Source organism: Ambystoma mexicanum, chromosome 8 (assembly GCF_040938575.1).
Source record: "Ambystoma mexicanum isolate Mex_15411 chromosome 8, UKY_AmexF1_1, whole genome shotgun sequence".
Classification (NCBI taxonomy): Eukaryota; Metazoa; Chordata; class Amphibia; order Caudata; family Ambystomatidae; genus Ambystoma; species Ambystoma mexicanum.
In genome coordinates this window covers 1,055,855,787-1,055,876,055 of record NC_090929.1, presented here as the reverse complement: position 1 = coordinate 1,055,876,055, position 20,269 = coordinate 1,055,855,787, and the positions used below count along the sequence as shown (strand labels likewise).

Sequence of the window (20,269 nt, the reverse complement as noted above, 5' to 3'; positions counted from 1 at the left end):
TTTTGGCCTGGCTCCCTGAATGACTCTTCTCTCTGACATTGTGTTGTGCCTATCCCGGCAGGAAGGGGTTAACTTACTTTGTATTGGGGGGTTCAAAAAGTACTTGCCTGCTTCAGAATATTTGTGATCTCTTGTTCGTTCTAATAACCCTTATCTTTGACACCTATCTGAGTAATGCTCTAAATGCCACAGTAATATATTAATGTCCACCATGTCCTAGCTATTTAAGCCACCTGAGGGTGTAGGAAGTGTGTGTGTGCCATCCCCAATGGGTATTTGCTGATTAGAGAAACTAAGAGTGTGTATTTTGAAGTGCATTTGTGTGTTGCTATTATATTACTCCCTTCTGAGGAAGGCTTATTCAAACTGACTGTTCAATTAATAATTGTTTAATCAAGAAACCTTGAGTATAAGTGATTATTTGAATACTTGTCACTGTGAATCTCTGTGTAACTACCCTACTGCTCACATTGACCCCTCTTGAGAGAAGCCTGGCTACTCGACCACACTACCAACCTGTGTAGTACAGACTTATACCAAAGGTTGGGTTCCTATTGCCAGGAGGTCAAGGTTGTTGTAGTGCACCCTAAGGGTACTGCCGCAAATCTTGCCCAACAGTGGTCATGCGCTAGACACAAGTTGCACACGTGGTGCTGGTCTATCCATGGACATTTTTTATTGCACGTGGGGCAAAACTTAAATCGAGTGTTCTCCACGTTTATGGGGAATGGCAGGCAGGCGAGAAAGAGCATGGAGGGGAAAATGCATTCTACAATGACCACCCCCCACTCTCCCTACTGTTAGGGCCTAGGCCCGGTGCAGCCTTCCAAGGCGGAAAGGATCCATTGAGTCTGGAATTTAGTCCGACGGTCGTCCTTTCCACCGTGTTAGGCAAAGTTTGAATGCAGTGCCCTCTGGGAACACTACAAACAACTAGGACTACAGGTATGGGCAACCCCAACCTTTGGTATAAGCTTGTACTATACAGTTTTGGTAGCGTGTTGAGCAGCCAGGCTCATCTCAAGAGGGGAAATGTAAGCTGTAGTGGAGTTACACAAAGATTCACAGTTACAGGTATTCAAATAAACTCTTACACTCAAGGTTTCTTATATAAACAATTAATTTATTTATCAGTCAGTTATAAAGCCTTCTTTAGAAGGAAGCAATATACTAGTAACATACAAATACACTTCAATACTGTACACTGAGTTTCTGAATCAGACAAGACCCTTTGGGATGGCCCACAGACACAAACTACACCCATAGGTGACTTCAATGACAAGGGTGCTGGGGACATTAATATCCTACTGTTGGCATTCAGAACACTCTTAAAAAGTTGGTAAAAGGCAAGGGTTATTAGAACACAAGAATTTACAAATATTCATAAGCAGGGCAAATATTTTCAGATAGCACTTAGAAGAGTCATTCAATTCAAATAGGCTAAACCAGGGGTGCACAACTGATTTTGACAGAGGGCCGACAGTACCTTATGTGAAGCCTATAGTGGGCCGAAAGGTAAATGTGGGTGGGGTGATAGGCGCTGCGGGTCGTGGCGTGGCAGGCGGCTTTTTCAACCCCCCCTTTTCATTAAGCACATGGAAAAAGAATACGTTTTTGAGGTGTAACTATTTGTATTTCAAACTTACATTTTATACTACCCATTTTCCATTGTTGTTTATTTCTATTTAGTTAAAGCATATCGTCTTTAATTAAAGTATATATATTTTATTGACCCTTGATTGGACATTCCGTTATTTTGGACTGCTATACTTTGCTGTTTGGGTTGGCAAAGAGGAGTTTGGCCTTCGTTGAGTCAGGTTTCTACAAAAAGCAAAGGATGTTCATCTCCTAATTGTGCCTGTTGTAGCTTTATTATTGGGTTCACTCTTAGAGTGTGACACTATGCTCCATTGCCCCCAACCAAACATTATGCCCCATGGCCACCACCCCTCAACCAAACACTATGCCCCATGGCCACCACCCCTCAACCAAACACTATTCCCCCATGTTCCCACCCCACAACCAAACACTGTGCCCCATGTCCCACAACCAAACACTATGCCCCATGGCTCACACCCCCCAACCAAACACTGTGCCCCATTGCCCCCACTCCCCACCCAAACACTATGCCATATGGCCCCCGCCCCCCACCCAAACACTGTGCCCCATGGCCCCCACCCAAACACTATGACCCATGGCCCCCACCCAAACACTATGACCCATGGCCCCCACCTCTCAACCAAACACTATGCCCCATGGCCCCCAACCAAACACTATGTCCCATGGCCCCCAGTTCCCAACCAAACACTATGCTGCATGGTCCCCAGTCCTCACCAAAACACCATGCCCCCTCTCCCAAACCAAACACTATGCCCCATGCCCCCCACACCCAACCAAACACTATGCCCTGTGGCCCCCAGTGCTGGTTGTGACAGGGTTTGGATGCATTGGGCACCTCTGCAGGTGGGTAGCACTGGATGCAATGCCTGCTGCCAATGCGCAGGATCTTACTGATATAGGGCATGACGTGTGACCACCTGCGCGCGCCTCTGCCAGCCTCGGCCACAGCACTGGTTGTGACGGGGGTTGGATGCATCGGAAAGGCTGGCACCCGCAGAAGCTGGATTCAAATCGCAATTCTTGCAATGATTGTTTTTTAATGGCCTTGTTTTTATCTTATTTTAGTTCCCGTTCGCTTCTGAAGATTCTAATGTTGCCTCTCTATTGAGACATCAGCGAACTGGACTGCATAGGTTAAATGCCCTACATTGGCGCACAATAAATAATACACAAGGGAGACTGCTAGCTCCCCTTCTTTTGATAATTAGCGACTATTAACTGTATCTTTATCTCCATTATCATGTATGAACCCCCTGCCCCTCCCGCCCCACTCACTCAGACTGCTTTTAATTCTAAACAAAGGAGGGGGGCATACATTATAAAGGAGATAAAGATCATGTTAATAGCCACTTTGGGTAGAGGTGCAGACAGTCCCGGTCAACAGTTTACTAATGTAATGAAATGCGGCCAACTGCTTGAAGTGGGCCGTATCTCATTACAAAAGTAAACATTGTTGGCGGGCCGCATTTCGCGGGATGGAGGGCCGCATTTGGCCCGCGGGCCGTATGTTGTGCACCCCAGGGCTAAGCCAACGTCAATGGGCAAATGTCTTTGTATAGGATGCAGCACTTCAGGTAAGTAAATGGACAAGTCTTTGCACAAGTTCTTGCGAGTCTTTGATAAAAAGAAGAATCAAATGTAGGGCCACAAGCTGATTAGACTTGTGAGTTGTAGAAGTTACAAGTACTTCTTCAGTAAGTGGTAAGTTCTCTTAGACTTCTTGGTAAAGAAGAAAAGATGCAGATGACTTCTGTTCCTGTGCAGCTCTGCAGATCTCACTGTTCAGGGGCCTCAGTCGTGGGGACAAGAGGGAGAACGTCGGGGGACTCTAGCAATGCACTGGGACTGGCAAAAACTGGCAACTGGAAAACTTCACTTTCAGTGGCTGTTTTGCATTTCAGCTCATTCCGGTACAGCAAATAGCAATAAGCGCGGTTCCTGGCTGTCAAGGTGGACTGTCCTTACTTCTGGGGTCCCCCACTCTGCTGAGGGGGCTCCGGCTTGGTCAGTCCTGCTTCGTGGGAGTCCAGAGGATCTTCCAAAAGCTTTAGGCCAGCTTAAAAGTAACACACACAATCTGGTGTCCCTATCCCTGGCTATACGGTTCCAGCAGCAACTCTGAGGAAATTCAACCAGCTCTTTTATGGGTGTCCAGGTGGCTTACTTTGGAGTTGATCGGTCCCACCAACTCAAAGGGAGAAGTCGCCCTTACAGGGTCTTCTCTGTCAATGCGAACTTGGCAAGTAGTCACTGCAGCAGGGCTTCACCAGGCAAACCAACCGTCCAGGAGTTGCAGCAGGCATCCTCTTCAAGCTCTTCTTTGCTTCCTTCGTCCAGTGGTCGACTACCTGCCAAGCCAAAAGATGTGCCTTTTATTCAGATCTCTCCCATTCATTCCAGCCTAGTTGTCACTCACCCAGCAGGGTGGCTGTCCTTGCCGGAGAGTCGGCCAGCCAATCACCACAGAGTGCATTTGGGTCTCCTACGAGACTAAGCACAGGGAGTTTCGGGCACCTCCCTCACTTCCTGCCTACCTCAGACACTCGGGCACCAGAGGCGGGTTTCTCTCAGAAACACTGCCAAAGGCTAAATGAACAAAGAGACCAAACCTGGTTTGGCGTGTAGAGAAACTCTCTAGAAGGACCTTGCCACAAAGACCTGTCGAAAAAAGAAGACCGGGCACCATTTTAGCAAAGATGGCTGTACGATATTTTGAAAAAGATGGCTTCCGCGGTTACTTTAATGCAGCCGCGAACGGTCGCGGTAAATGCAAACCAAGGTAGTTCAAAACAAATCCACTGCCACCAGCCAGTCAATTGAGGAAAGGGTAACATAAAATATGTTACATTAGCATTTAGACACAGGGAATACTAAGTAACCCCTCCAGCACTCTATTGTAAGTTAGGGTGTGCTGGGTCTAGCAAGTACAATGCTAAGTAAAAGTCAATTTCACTTTACTGCTGTGGGAAACAGTAGTTGATCCGAGAGAAGGCATTTAAACCTTGGGAAGTCTGAAAGACTTCCCTGTGCCACTGCACTGAAGGTGCTTTGGGACACAAATGGAAAAGATTATGCCTATGGAGTTGGTTAGACTCCATAACCAAAAGAAACGCAGCGTATAAAATCACATTAAAAAACATGAGTGGGAAAAAGGGTCTCACTCTCTACAGGTTAGAAAATCAAGTCCTCAAAATCCAGCAAAGTTGCTGGGGGTCTCTAAGGTGGAGGGAATTAACACATTTTTGAGAATTCTCCCTAACACACCGCATCGATGAAGAAGTCGAAGTTGGTTCGGAAAAGCACAGAAAGAGTAACTAGTCTTAATTTTTCATAAGCAAATGGCGTTAGCCGAAATGAACTCTGCGATATGTGTCTGTCACGGTGGCGGATAAAAACAATCTGAGGGACCTCGACGCGTGAAGGACCACGAGTACAGTGGACATCACACTAGGGATAGTATTACTGGCATGCCCTGTCGACGTCTCTTTTTGAGTTTCGAAAACAACTGTAATACTCTGCAGCTTCCACTAGATGCCAGCCTATGCATAGCATGTGATCTAAGCAGATTCCACAAGCCTCAGGAATATATACATACTAACATTGATGTCATACTCTAGAGCGGACGGAGACCACTGAAAGACACAAGATCGATGATGCACAGCTCCCTCTACTGTGAAATTCTTTTCCAAAGCAGCCAACGCTGGACGAGAATATATCAGAGGAGGAATACGCGGGAAGACACAATCCATTCGAAAGGCACATATGACCTGGAAATAAAATGCACTCACAACACAGTCCTATATCACTAGGCCATGCACTCACAAACTATTCATCAAACAGTGTCTGCTATCGTATCAATCATCTCTGGGAAAAGGAAGCACATTCTGCACAAGCACCTTAGCACAGGGCACACATAATTTATGCTTACCTGGATGTAGCCAACGTTGCCCTCGCTGTTCCCCAAACCACCTAGGATTACAGGGTAATGAGGATCAAAGTTCACTACAAATTCACAGGGGACGCTCTCAAGCTCGATGCGGAGGTACATTCCTGGCCGAAAGCCTTCATATTGTACCCGTATATCATCCTCCTGGTCTTCAAACTCAGCACGGTTCAGCTGAAAGTGAAAATAAGGAGAAACACAAGTGAAAAGCTGTGATAAACTTCGAAGCAGACCAATAACACAGTAGTCTACGAAATTCAGATACATGCGAGTTCCCCAACATGTGTGGGAAAATAAACGTGCTAAAACAAAAACTGATCTATTTTGCCTGCTTGCAGACGTCCGCCTTCTAAGATCTCCATCAAGGGCACAACATCTTGAGAACCGATTTAAGGTTAATACGTGGGTGAAACTGTGTTGCAGATTGTGGTTTGCAAAAACACTAATGGACGGTACAAAGGTACTTCTAAACTAAAAGAAAGTTATTAAATACCTCCTTCTTTGATGTCCTCCTATAAGTGGTCCCAGAAAACAGAAATTCTGTGCATTTTGGGGATTCCTCAATTCACTTCAGTGTCTATGGATTAAGGGCTTAGGCGCCCATACACTACTGAAAATGACAGTAGAAAGCCTGCAAAACTTCCACTCACCTCAGCCTGCTTCTGCATCTCACCCTTCAAGTCATCAAAGTAGGTGGCTTCTCCATCATCATACTCTGCATCGAAGCGTTCCTTCAGCTTTCTTTTCTTTTCCATGCGCTTTTTCTTGCGGTCTTCCTCTTGTGGGGCTGCACTGGAGTCAGCATCCTTATCCTCTCCCTCACTCACCATCTGAGAAGAAATAAACAGATTATCAGATTTCTATTGCATTCCTCGGTTTTCCTCACTAGTTTTTTTGTTTATTTATAATGCGTGCCAGACCCAGGGGTATCAAGGCACAGAGGTTAAACGAAGGCTTACAGCTTAGTTACATGTGGCATGAGGTAAAGTAAAGGTACACAAGCATGATATACAGAATGTACAGGCAAAGTAGCTACAATAGAAAGCATTTAATAGGGTAAAACACAATACAGGCAAGAACGTAATTTACAGGCAGTTTACAATTTACAAAGCTAGATTGCTAATGGCCAGAGTATTACTTGTCATCATCTTTGAACCAGTTAATGAGATTCTGTCTGAATTTAATGAATGTTTGATCAGCTCTCAGTGGGGGTGTCAGCAAATTCCAAAGCTGTGCTGCTTTGACCAGGAAGCTACTGCCCCCGATTTTGGATAGTTTGAATCTTGGTACACAAGGAGACAATTGGTATTGACTGTTATAGTGGGTCTACTTGAAGATTTTCTATTAATTCTTTCTGTCAGGTAGCATGGTGCCCTATTATTTAAGCATTTGTGGATGAGAGATGCCATTTTCAATCGGAATTTGTCATTGGTCGATAGCCAGTTGTATTGTCTCCTAGTATAAGAAATATGCTCTTTTCTTGCTATACTTATCGGAGCTCTGAGGACATTGTTCTGGAGTGTCTGTATTCTCATGATAATGTATGTGTTGGCACCAATGTAGAGGGTGTTACAGTAGTCCAATTTGGACAGGATGAGGGCTCTAGCCAAGATAATACAGCTGTTAGAGGTTAGGAAATGTTTGCCAGCTCTAATTAATTTACATGTATATGCAGTGGATGAAGCCAAAGTGTTTACTTATTTGGTAAATGAGAGGGTAGAGTCAAGGTAAAAGCCTAAAATGTTTACCTCTTTGGCAACTTTAATGGGGTTCCCGTCAATGGTGAAGGATGAGTAATCGGGTCCTAATCTTGTGAGATGGGAGGTGGTACCGAGGATGATTAGCTCAGTTTTATCATCATTCAAGCAGAGCCCATGAGAGGCCATCCATGCCTGAATGATGCTGTAGATTCTATTCACCAAGGCCAAATCCTTATCATAATCCCCAGTAAGTGGTAAGAGAATATGAGTATCATGTGCATAGTTAGTGTAGGTGATACCAAGATGGTCTAGATAATCAAAAAGGGGCTTGGTAAATATGTTATACAAGGTCGGAGAGACACATGATCCCTGGGGCACCCCACAGGTAGTGGGAATAGGGTCTGCAGCTGCTGAAGGAGAGAAGATTCATCGTCCTGATGCTGAGGAAGGTTTGTATCCAGACTATGGCCTCCTTGGAAAAGTGGGCTGCTGAGTCCAAGTGGTTACATAAAACCTTGTGGTCCACCAGGTCAAATGCAGCAGAGAGGTCAAGAAGGAGGAGCAAGGCTAATTTTCCATCATCTCTGAGCTCGTCAATTGGGGCCTTGAGATCTTGAATGAACTTGGTTAACTGATGATACCAGAGGATGCTGAAAGCCAAGCTTCAGCAAGCTAAGGCAGCGGAGGCAGAGGCTCCTAACACAGCCGGAGGCAGATTGCAGGCCTTGGCTAACCCAGTAAATTCACCTTAACCCAGACATGCTGTAGAGAAACTTAACAAGACATTTGTCCCAAAGCACAGCTAATTAAACATTAGTCCGAACTTGTACCACCTGATCAATCAGTCATGTCTGTGTGCCTCAAATTTGATCTACAAACTCGTTTTTTCCAATTCAAGGCTCATATGTCCGCTAAGGCACCCCCCCCCTTCACTGGCGAGCAGCAACATGCGTCTTATCTGAAATCCAAATGTATTTCTATTAAAAAGCACCTCAGCCTTACGCTGAAGCTTTTTGCAATAGCAGCCTTTGGTCCTCAATCCAAAAAAGGAGTGTTGGGGAGATCATTTGTATGCTTCATCCCCTCTCCTAGTGAGACCCCTAGCACTTTTTGCTGGATTTCTTGATCTTTTTCTTTAAACCTGATTGAGTGCAGTCTTTTTCCACTTATTTATTCTTATGGGCTCTGTCTTTTGGAACTCAATTTGACCTGTACTATGGAGTCTAGGACAGTTTTTCTGAAGTCCAACTAAGGGCTTAGTAAAACCATTCAACTGAGGCAGTACAAGACTCCACTCTTAGTACAAGACTGTACCACCAGAGTTCAGGATAGCGTAGACCGAGCAGCCAGGTGTATACATATACATGTGTATGTACAGGCATGGTTAGTCCTGCTTGGAAGGAGTCCGGACGATCGTCGTGGAGCTCGGGTCCGACTTAAAAATGATGCACTTATTCTGGTGTTCCTCTACCTGGCACTCGGTTTCTGTAACAGCAATGGAAGTACAGCCAGCGTCGAGCGGATTTCCAGATGAGTTCGTCTTGGGGTCGATTGGTCCCACCAACCCAAGGGGAGAAGTCGTCCTTTGCAGGGTTTCTCTAGTCGAGGTGAAATCAGAACTTCGGCACTGCAGCGGGGCTTCACCGGGCAAACCAACAGTCCAGGAGTAGCAGCAAGCTTTTCTTCCAAGTTCTTCTTCGGATTCCTTCGTCCAATGGTCGACTCTGCCTTCTTTGCAAAAGACCTTGCCTTTTATGCAAGTCTCTCCCATTCATTTGCAGGCTAGCTGTCACTCACACAGCAGGGTGGCTGTCCTCCAAGGTCAGCCAACTGGCCAAACACCTTTGGTTGCATTCCTGTAACCAAGGAGACTAAGAACAGGGAGTTCGGGAACCTCTCTTGCTTCCTTCCCCTGCCAGACATGCTGGAGCCAGAGGCGGGTTTTACCAGTGAATCCCACCAAAGACAAAACGAACAAAGGGAGCAAACCTGGTTTGGTGCGCAGAGTAAATCTCAAGAAGGACCTTTCCAAGATCCTGAAGTCCTCCTGCTGCAAAATCTTCTGTGATAAGGTACTGTACTGGCTTGGGTATTTACTTAAGTCTCTTCTGATTTCTGTGTAGTTTTGGGGTGTTTTCTGTGATTGGGAGGCCTCTCGTCCAGTTCACCAAGGCCCAATGTTAGAATTCTCTTAGGGTGTCTTCTCTGAAGTCCCTGGACCCTCAACTAACTCTAAAGTAAAATACTTACTTGTTTGAACAGTCTTCCTCTGGAACTCTGAACGTTGCCTGCAACTGAGCCCTATCTCACTCTGCCTACAGCTAGCTCCTAGACCACTAGGGTCCCTCTTCTGCCTCGGAGAGAACTTATGTACTGGGAAGGGCTGGATAATTTAAGGGGGTCTGTCTCGAAAAGTAAAACAAGTGTTGAAAAGTTTACTTCCTTGTGAATAAGTTAGTTGGTAACTTTAAACTCCAAGTGAATATTTAAAAAAATGTATTACTTATCTTAGATATGTTCTACCATTCTGAAAAGTAAATATAGTATTCACAAAGTCTTACTTTCCTACTGCCAATGGAGCCACTTCACCATTGACTCCATTAAAATTCCGGTCTCCGATTCTGTCAAAACTCTGGGAGTCTACCTGGACTCCAGCCTATCCATGGATAGACAAGTCAACGCAATAGCCTCCGCAGCTGCATATCATGCCAAACTAATCAACGCAGTCAGACCCTTTCTCTCCAAAGAGAACTGCACCAACATAGCCAGAGCCATCACCGGCTCTAGGCTAGACTACTGCAACTTACTCTTTCTAGGAACCTCCAACAAAAACCTAGAGAGACTACAAGTAATACAGAACAATGCTCTCCGTGCAGCCCAAGGCATTGCTAAAAGAGAACACATCTCTGAAGCCAGAAAACTAGCCCACTGGCTCCCAATAAAGGAAAGGATCGTATTCAAAGCCCTGACACTGACCCACAAGTGCATTCACCTCACTGCTCCAGCATACCTCTCTCAAAGGATCCACCCCGTCTCCACTACAAGGCCAACCAGATCACCGTACACCAACATGCTCTCGGTGCCACTAGTAAAAAGAGTAAAAGCGGGCGGATCCAGCTTCCCCTATCTCGCGCCCACTCACTGGAATGCCCTACCTCCCACTATCCGAGGTGAGGCCACCCTCACCACCTTCCGCAAAACTCTGAAAACTACCCTCTTCACATAAGGCCCGACACACCAGCACGAATACTTATCATATATGTTGTAATATACGTCCCAATGCAATATCTGTAACAACAGTATGATATCTTGTAGTATTCATAATGTGTTAACAATCACCATCATGCCTGTACCATGTAACTAAGTTATTGCAAGTAACAGCGCCTCAATGCCCCTGGGCTGCTTGCGTGCCATATAAATAAATAAATAAATAAATAAATACTGTCTAACAGAAAGTAGATGGAAGAACAAGTTACTTCTTACCTTGTAACGTTCTTTCGACGGGATGTTCCTCTGACGTATTCCTCATCTTAGATATCTCCTTCCAGCTCTGCTGGCCTCGGAAAATTTCTCTCTCTCTAGAGGGCGCTGCGCGTCGACGTCCTTCGAGTCGATGTCCCTCGACAGCCGCCGTATCGACGCCGACGTCATCCTGGCTATAAAGGCCGCGCGCAGCGCCCGTTGCTCAGTTCCGTTTTGTAGCCCACAAATATGCTTCCTGGACTAAACTAATCACCCTGAAGGAGCGTAAGCTGCAACAACAAGGGAAGTAGAACTGCGGGGATGGATGGGAGGGTCGATGAGGAATACGTCGGAGGAACATCCCGTTGAAAGAACGTTACAAGGTAAGAAGTAACTTGTTCTTCGAAGGGATTGTGTCCTCCGACGTATTCCTCATCTTAGATATGCTCCCATAGCAGTATTCTATTATTGGAGGAGGGAGTACTGACTTTATGCTGTCTTCTATTGATGAATAGAATGCAGTACAGCCCTTCCAAACCTAGTCTCTTGACTGGAGGAGGAATCCAAATTGTAAAATCGTGTAAAGGTATGGGCAGACGACCATGTAGCGGCCGCACAGATGTCTTTAACCGGCACACCTCTTTTGAGGGCCGATGAAGCTGCAATACCTCTGGTCGAATGAGCCCTAAGGTTTTGAGGGGGCTCTTTTCCTGCCAATTTATAACATTCCAGAATGGCTAGGATGATCCATCTGGAAATGGTCTGCTTAGTTATTGGTAACCCCAGCTTGTGACCTGTGTAACCTACAAACAGCTGGTCTGCCTGTCTTATCCTGGCTAGTCTACTGATGTAAAAAATTAAAGCCCTTCTAGGGTCTAGCCTGTGTAACCTCTCTTCCTATTTCCCCGGGTGAGGAGGAGGATAGAAAGATGGTAGGGTAATCTTCTGAGTGATATGGAATTCAGAAACCACCTTTGGGAGGAAAGTAGGCTTCACTTGCAGGAAAACTTTGTCTTTGTGAAAGATAGTGTGAGGGGGTTTACAAGAAAGAGCTTGTAATTCGCTCACCCTTCTAGCAGATGTAAGTGCTATTAAATAAAACAGTTTTAAGGGTAAGGAATCTTAACGAACAAGAATGGAGTGGTTCGAAAGGTGTGCCCATCAGGAAAGTTAGGACTAAGTTTAAATCCCATAGGGGAACTTGGAATGGTCTTGGGGGATAAACATTGGTTAACCCCTTAAGAAATTGTATTACCAAGGGTAACTTGAAATAGGATGGTTCTTCCGCAGTGCGCTTAAAGATGGATAGCGCTGCGAGATAGCCTTTAATGGTGCCAACTTGAAGGCCTGAATTTGCCAAATATAGTAGGAAGGACAAAACCATTGGTGTACCACATGAAAAAGGGTCGATATTCTGTTCTCTACACCAGCTGCAAAATCTGTTCCAACGGCAGCGGTATAAAGACTTTGTTGCTGGCCTCCTTGCCGAAAGCAACACTTCCATAACATCATCAGGGAGGTCCCAATCCTTGTACCTCAGCCTTTCAGAAGCCAAGCGTGAAGGTTGAGGGTTTTGATGTCTGGAAGGAGAACCGGACCTCCCTTCTGTGAGAGTAGGTTCTCTCTGAGTGGAAGTCGAATTGGAGGGCAGATGGACAAGTCTAGAAGGTCCGGGTACCACGTTCTCCTGGCCCAATCCGGGGCAATTAGTATCATGGTTCTCCGGAATCTTCTCAACCTCCTGATCATTTGAGGAATGACAGGGACTGGTGGGAACGCGTACAGAAGCGAAAACTCCCAGTCCACTATGAACGCGTCTCCCAGAGCTCCTCTCGGGGGAAATTCCCTTGAGCAGAACAGGTCGCATTTCCTGTTGAGGCTGGTGGCGAACAGATCTACCTGAGGGGTTCCCTAAAGGGCGAAGATCTCTTGAAGGACTTCCTGAGCTAGCTCCCACTCGTGGGAGACTGTGTTCTGCCTGCTCAGAGCGTCCGCTGTCAAGTTCTTCTCTCCGGCTAGGTGAACTGCCGATAGAGAGATTCCTTCTTGGATTGCCCAAAACCAGAGCTGCATCGCCTCTCTGCACAGGGGTAGTGATCCTAGGCCTCCTCTTTTGTTGAGGTAATGCATGGCCACCGTGTTGTCCGTCATTATCAGGACGTTCTTCCCTTGTACAGTTGGCAGGAACGCCTTCAGCGCAAGTCTGATGGCTCTCAGCTCTAACAGGTTAATATGTAGTCTGGACTCCGATGGAGACCAACAACCGCTGATGGTCAAGTCGTTGGCGTGGGCTCCCCACCCCGTGAGTGAGGCATCCGTGACTACTGTTATCTCCGGCCAGGGTTGCCAAAACTGTTCTCTTTTCAGAATGTTCTCCTGACAGGCCCACCACTGAAGGTCTCGAGTTACTCTGTCGGGAACCTGAAGAAGATCTGTCATTCTCCCTGAGAATTGTGACCACTGAGTCCTCAGTGCCCACTGGAGGGGTCTCATTCTCAGGCGAGCGTCTGGCATCAGGAAAATGCAGGATGCCATGAGGCCTCGCAAACTCAAAAAGTCGAAGGCTGGGAGACGTTGGGCATGTTGGAACTTGGTAACCATCTGTAGAATATCTTGAGCCCTCACCTCTGGTGGCGAGGCTTTTCCCAGGGAAGTGTCCAGGATCGCTCCTATGAACTGGAGTCTCTGCGATGGTATCATTTGCGACTTCTTTAAATTGAGGGAGAAGCCCAGTCTGTGAAGGGAGTGGCACACGTGATTTAGCTGGATCTGAGCTTGTTCCGAACAAACAGCCCTGATCAACCAATCGTCCAGGTACGGGTAGACGTGAATCCCTTCCCTCAGACTTGCCGCCACTACCGACATTAACTTGGTGAAGACCCTCGGGGCGGAGGTCAGCCCAAATGGCAGCACTCGAAATTGATAGTGAGAGTTGCCAATTGCGAACCTCAGGTATTTCCTGTGTTTGAGATGGATAGGCACATGGAAATAAGCGTCCTGAAGGTCCAGAGATACCAACCAGTCCTGGAACTGAAGGGCCTGGAGGATCTGAGAAAGAATGACCATCTTGAATTTGTCTTTCCTGAGGAATGTGTTCAATTCTCGCAGGTCCAAGATGGGTCTCAGTCCTCCGTCTTTCTTCGGAATGAGAAAGTAAGGGGAGTACCAGCCCTTGTTCCTCTCCGCTACAGGTACCGGTTCTATGGCACCTTTCTCTAGCAGGTCTAAAATGTCCTGCAAGAGGAGCGGATCTGGAGCTTTCTGAGAGCTGGTCCCCGGTGGATGACTCTGAGGTATACGTAGGAAAGGTAGGCAGTGACCTTGGGCAACTGTTGCCAATGCCCAAGCATCTGACGTGATAGCCTGCCATACCGCCAGATGTTGAGTCAACCTGCCTCCTACAGGTGTCCTGTGAGGGAAGTCCTCAGAGTGGTTTTGGGGCGGCTGATGCAGATGCCGATGGTAAAGAGGCACCTGCTGTTGCTGCGGCTTTTGAATATCTACCTCGTCCACCTAGGGTAGTTCTTCTTTGTCCCCTTTGAGCCGGTCGTCCTCTACCTCTTCCGAATGCGGAGTAGAAGCGAAAGGACTTGCCCCTCGCAGAGGTTCCTGTGGGATGAAAAGGTGTCTGACGGATTGCAGCTCCTAGGGATTTTGCTGCTGCTTTTGAAGTTTGCAGTTTCTCTAAACTGTCATCCGCCTTTTTCCCGAACAAAGAAGAGCCATCGAATGGCATGTTCAAGAGCCTGGCTTGCACATCTGGGGCAAAACCAGACCTTCTCAACCAAGCGAATCTCCTGGTTGTTGTACTTGCCGCCATTGCTCTGCTGATACTGTCAGCTGAATCAATGCCCGTCTGGAGGGATTCGCACATAGCGTCTTTACCGTCCTGTATAATATTCAGGAACGCATCCCTTTCTTCTCCCTCCGGGATGCAGTCAGCCGCTGTAGAAGCACACTCCCAAAGTGTATGGCTGAATCTAGCAAGGGTGCAAGTAGCATTAACAGATTTTAACGCCATGCTACATGCTGAAAAGACTTTCTTTGCCATAGCATCATATTTTTTATCGTCCCTGTCCTGTGGGACGGTAGGATAAGCCGTCTTGACATCGGTAGAGGATGCTGCCTGTACCACCAGACTTTCTGGGGTTGGGTGTTTAGACAAAAACTCCGGGTCTGTAGAGGATACCCTGTACTTTGTAGACAGTTTTTTATTTACTGCTGGTATGACATCTGGGGTTTCCCAGTTTGTCATGATCTTCCTCTGAAGAGCTTTATGAAAAGGCACCACAGGATCCTCCTGTGGGCCTTTGTCAAGAATATCCGTGAGGTCATCTTGTTGGAAAGATTGTGAAGGTGCAGACCACCCCATAAACTCTGTGATCCTGGCCATTAAGGCTCTATAGGGGGTTTCAGCATGTTCCCCTGGGTCTGGCCTAGCAAACTCCACCTCAGGGGATGTGTCTAACCCACTTGCCTCATGTAAGGAATCATGAAGCTCCTTTAACCTGCGTTCTTCAGAGGAAAATTCCTCTCTAATTGGGGTTACAGGTCCCTGCAACTCAACTGTGTCTTCCTGTTCAGACAATTCACCCTCTTCCAATATTGAGGACATAGTTCTCAATTGTTCTGAACTCAAAGGGTGTAAACCCCATTTCCAAGGCCGAGGGTGGCGAACTTGTCATAATCGGCCTCGAGAACGTCGATGCCGTCGACGCCGAAGGCTTCGAGCGTGGCGTCGAAAACAAAGGCGGAGGCCTCGAAGACCTCGACAGAATTGGGATTCTACTCGACAATCTCGAAGCCATCGACGTCGAGGACCTGGGGATAGACAATGGGTGTGTCGTAACCGTGACTTTTCTTGGCGTTGACACCGGTGTCGAAGCTGGCGTCGAGTCGACAGACTCGTGTGTCGAAGGACCCTTCGACAACGGCGTCGACGGAACCTTCGAGGAAGGTTTGGAGGTCATAGTCCTGCTCGAGGGTTCGTGACGCGCTCGAGAGGTTTCCTTCGCCGGGTACTGCGACTCGCGGCGTTTTTGACCTTCGGGTCTTTCGACCAGAGCATCGCTCTCGGCAGTCTTCGAGGGGGTCGAGGCCGCTTTCTCGAAGACGCTCATATTTTTGCAGAATTCCTCCCATTCAGCCCGGGAACTATGTTTCGTGGGGCATGGGATTCTCTTTGGCGAAACAGAGGAAGACGGAGAAGGGGATCTTAGACGTCTCCTCTTCGAGTGCTTCGATCTCGAGGAGTGATGAGACCCACTCCGAGATCTGGAGCGCGAATGGTGACGAGGAGACGAATGTCTCGACTTCGTCAACGAAGAAGAAGCTTTAAAAGTCTTACCTTTCTCCAGCTTCCCCCTATGCTCCTTCAGGGCCTTACCTGTCATGGACATACAGTCCTCGCACTCCGAACAATGGTGTTCAGCTCCCAAACACCACAGACAAACTCTGTGAGGGTCAGTCAGCGACATCTTTTTCCCACAATCTCGGTATTTTTTGAAGCCGGATCGAGGAGTTGTCGGTTCCGACGAAGAAGCCATCGAGTACGGATCGAATAACTCGAGGTAAATAGGTTTAACCTGACAAAACTGAGCAACGGTATTCCGAGGCACTGAGTACGCGCGGAAAAACGGAACTGAGCAACGGGCGCTGCGCGCGGCCTTTATAGCCAGGATGACGTCGGGGTCGATACGGCGGCTGTCGAGGGACATCGACTCGAAGGACGGCGACGCGCAGCGCCCTCTAGAGAGAAAAATTTTCCGAGGCCAGCAGAGCTGGAAGGAGATATCTAAGATGAGGAATACGTCGGAGGACACAATCCCTTCGAAGGTTAATTTACCTGTGAATTGAGTTCCCCTCTTCCCAAAAGTAATGTTGGTTTCACTTTATTATTCCTGTTAGGATAATTGTAGGAGTGTCCCCAATTCGGTCTTGCTTCCCCCGACTTGCTGTTAGCCGGTCCAGAATACGTCTGCCTAGGTCATACTTACCATTTAGGTTGCTGATAGCTCCTTACAAAAGTATATAGGTTTTACTTACCTTGCATTGCTGTGTGCCATCCAGAAATTAGTTAACAAGTTATTGCTTCCCTTAGTCTGAACTGAAATTAACTGTAGTTGAATATTACACAAAAGGGGTCTTACGAGCCTGGTATAACTGTTATCCAAAACTTAGTTAAAGGATGATACTGTTCCTAGAATCTGTGTTTCACTAGTTCAGAAAAGTATACTTGTTAGGAAGAATTCTCAGAAATGTGTCAATTCCTCTCTACCTTAGAGACCCCCAGCACTTTTGCTGGACTCTAGGACTTTTTAATTTTGAACCTGGAGAGAGACCTTTTTCCCCACTCTCTCATGTATTTTTCTGTGATTTAAACTCTGTTTCTTTTGGTTTTCTGGAGTCTGAAACTCTATAGGCATCTTTTTGCAATGTGTCACACATCACCTTCAGTGCAGTAGCACAGGGAAGTCTTTCAGATTTCCCAAGGTTTAAATAACTTACTCTTGGCTTAACTACTGTTTCCAAGAGAAGTAAAGTGAAATTGACTTTACTTGCATTGTAACTTAACTATTTTACAATGGGGTGCTGGAGGGGTTACTTAGTAGCCCATTTGTCTAGCTGCTCATTAAACATTTTTCATGTTACCCTTTACACAATTAATGGCTGGTGGCAGTGGTTACTTTTTACTACTGTGTTGTGTTTTTACCGCAGGCTGCGTTTGCAGTCACAGTGAAGCACCCAACGGTGCCGTTTTTGTCAAAATGGCCCGGTTGTCTTTTTTCGAGATTTCTTGTTGTCTGGGTCCTTCTTGGTATTTACTGTGCACGCCAAACAAGGTTTGGTCCCTTTGTTTGCTTTGTCTTTGGCGGGCTTCACAAATGAAACTCGCCTTTGGCTCCAGTGTGTCTGGTGGGGGCAGGAGGTAAGGGAGGTGCCCAAAACTCCCTGTGCTTAGTCTTTGAGGAGACAGGAATGCACTCTTAGGTGATTGGACGGCTGCCTGTCCGGCAAGGACAGCCACCCTGCTGGGTGACTGACAGCTAGGCGGGAATGAATGGGAGAAACCTACATATAAGGCGAGGCTTTTTGGCTTGGAAGGCAGAGTCTGGACGAAGGAATCAGAAGAAGAACTTGAAGAGGACGCCTGCTGCAACTCCTGGACCATTGGTTTGCCCGGTGAAGCCCTGCTGCTGTGCTGAAGCTCTGAATTTGTATCGACGGGAGCCCTGCAACGACGACTTCTCCCCTTGAGTTGGTGGTACCAATCAACTCCAAATTAAGCCACCTGGACATCCTCTCGGAGCTGGCTGAATTTCCATTGCAGTCACTGCTGGAACCGAATATCCAAGGAGAGGAACACCAGATTGTGTGCGTTGCTTTTAAGTTGGGCAAGAGCTCCAGGAAGATCCTCCGAACTCCCAAGAAGCAGGACTGACCGAGCCTGAGCCACCTCAACAGGGTGCTGGACCCCAGAAGCAAGGAAAGCCCAACTCGACAGCCAGGAACCGCAGTGTTGCTATTTGCGGTAGCCACGAGAAGCTAAAACAACGAAGTGCCACTTGTTTGAAGTTTGCCGGTTGCCGTCGGTGATCGTCCCGTTGTGATGCAAGAGTCCCCAGAAGTCCTCCTTGTCCCCACGACTGAGGCCCAGGAACAACAGGATCTGCAGAGATGCAGAGGAACAGAAGTCATCTGCTGCATTTTTTCTTCAACCTAAAGGTACTGTAAAGTCTGAGAGAATTTACCTCTCATTGTAGATTTGATTGCTCTTCTACTTCACAAGTCTCCCGGCTTGTGGCCCTACATTTGATTCTTCTTTTTCACCAAAGACTTCTAAAAACATTGTGCAAATACTTGTACTCACCTGCAAGAAGTGCTTCAGTCCACATAGACTTTGGCCCATTGACATTGGCTTGACCTGGTTCCCTGAATGACCCTTCTCTCCTCTGTTATTGTGTTGCACCTATCCTTCCAGGAAGGGGTTAACTTACTCTGCATTGCATTGGGGGGTCCAAAAGTATTTGCCTGCTGAAAGAATATTTGTGATCTCTTGTTTGTTCTAATAACCCTTTCTTTTGACACTCTCAAAGCCTAGTCTGAATGCAACAGTAATATATTAATGTCCACAGTGTCCTAGCTACTTAAGTCAACTGAGGGTGTAGGAATTGTCTGTGTGCCATCCCCAATGGGTCTTTACTGATTCTGAGAAACCTAAGAGTGTCTTTCTGAAGTGTATCTGAGTGTTGCTTTTATATTGCTCCCTTCTGAAGAAGGCTGGTTTAGAGGACTGGTGAATAATACATATATATATATATTTTTTTTTTATCAAGAAACCTTGAGTATCAGTGTTTATTTGAATACTTGTCACTGCGAACCTCTGTGGAACTGCCCTACAGCTCACATTGACGCCTCTTGAGATAAGCCTGGCAGCTAGACCTCACTACCAGCCTGTGTAGTTCAGACTTATACCAAAGGTTGAGTCCCTATTGCCAGGAGGCTGAGGTTGTTGTCGTGCACCCAAAGGGTACTAACCCAAATCTTTACCCAACAATACTGTCCAGTTGAAGTACTATGTGATTTCTTGCTGTGCGTCAAGGTACAACTGCTCGGGTCTAATACACTTCAATTACTGACCGTAATCTTAAAGTAACTACTGGTTTGACTTTGCTAGAACTAATGTTAGGTGTTCTGAATAAGGTGTTCTTCTTTGGTCTGTGTTCTTTAAAGCATTGTGTTGTGTTTTTATAACGTGTTCATATATAATGTGATATACTTATTTACCCAAAAGTTACCTTGGTCTGCTTTTATTTAAATAAACCATTTATTTTTACAATACATAGTGTGTCAATGTTTCTTTGGACCATATATGTACCGCAATTTCATTGTAATGATTCTACAGCCCTCTCTCCCTCTTAAGAAAAGTCTGGCTACTTTGTCTATGCTAACATGAACTCAGGTGGTACAGCCTTATACCAAGACTTATACCAAGAGTGGAGTCTTGTACTGTCTCAGTTGGTTTTACTAAGCCCTTTGACTTCAGAAAAACTGTCCTAACGAGGATCTGGTCACAGAGGGACTTGAACCCGGAGCCAGCAACAAACCAGATGGCCCAAAAGAAGAACAATTGTCCTTCAATTGTCCTAATCCACTGAAGGATTATGACCCATCCCATAATCCTTCAGTGGAATCAATGACAGATGACTCGAGGAGGATTGAGGAACCTGCGCACTACAGACCCGGATGGCTCAGCAGGCAAATACGGGAGGCACACTAACAAAATGGCAGCAGGACATAAGTGGTGGCAAACCAGAATGGCCAAATAAAGCAGATTTGGTGAGTTGATGGGGTCCCAACATCATTCCAGCCAGTGCAAGCTTACAGCACCAACATGGGAGACCTTGGTGGTAAAATAGTCTGGAAAATAGTCCCATGATGGCAAGCCTGGCCCAAGAAAACAAGGAAGACCAACAGCATGATGAGGACGTCCAGGGAAGGAGACGGCATCAACAATGCAAACTGAAGCACATGCAAGAAAAAA

The 20,269-nt window shown here is 46.6% G+C and overlaps 1 protein-coding gene across 1 annotated transcript in view; it reads right to left on the bottom strand.

The window, feature by feature from the left end:
* BMS1 (BMS1 ribosome biogenesis factor) overlaps positions 1-20,269 on the bottom strand; it is a 798,176-nt gene that overhangs the window by 331,951 nt on the left and 445,956 nt on the right. Inside the window, exons 15-16 of the mRNA XM_069611034.1 lie at positions 6,214-6,393; positions 5,549-5,737 (exon numbers count right to left, since the gene is read on the bottom strand). Coding sequence (XP_069467135.1) covers positions 5,549-5,737; positions 6,214-6,393 — 369 coding nt within the window. The remainder of the gene's footprint in view (positions 1-5,548; positions 5,738-6,213; positions 6,394-20,269) is intronic.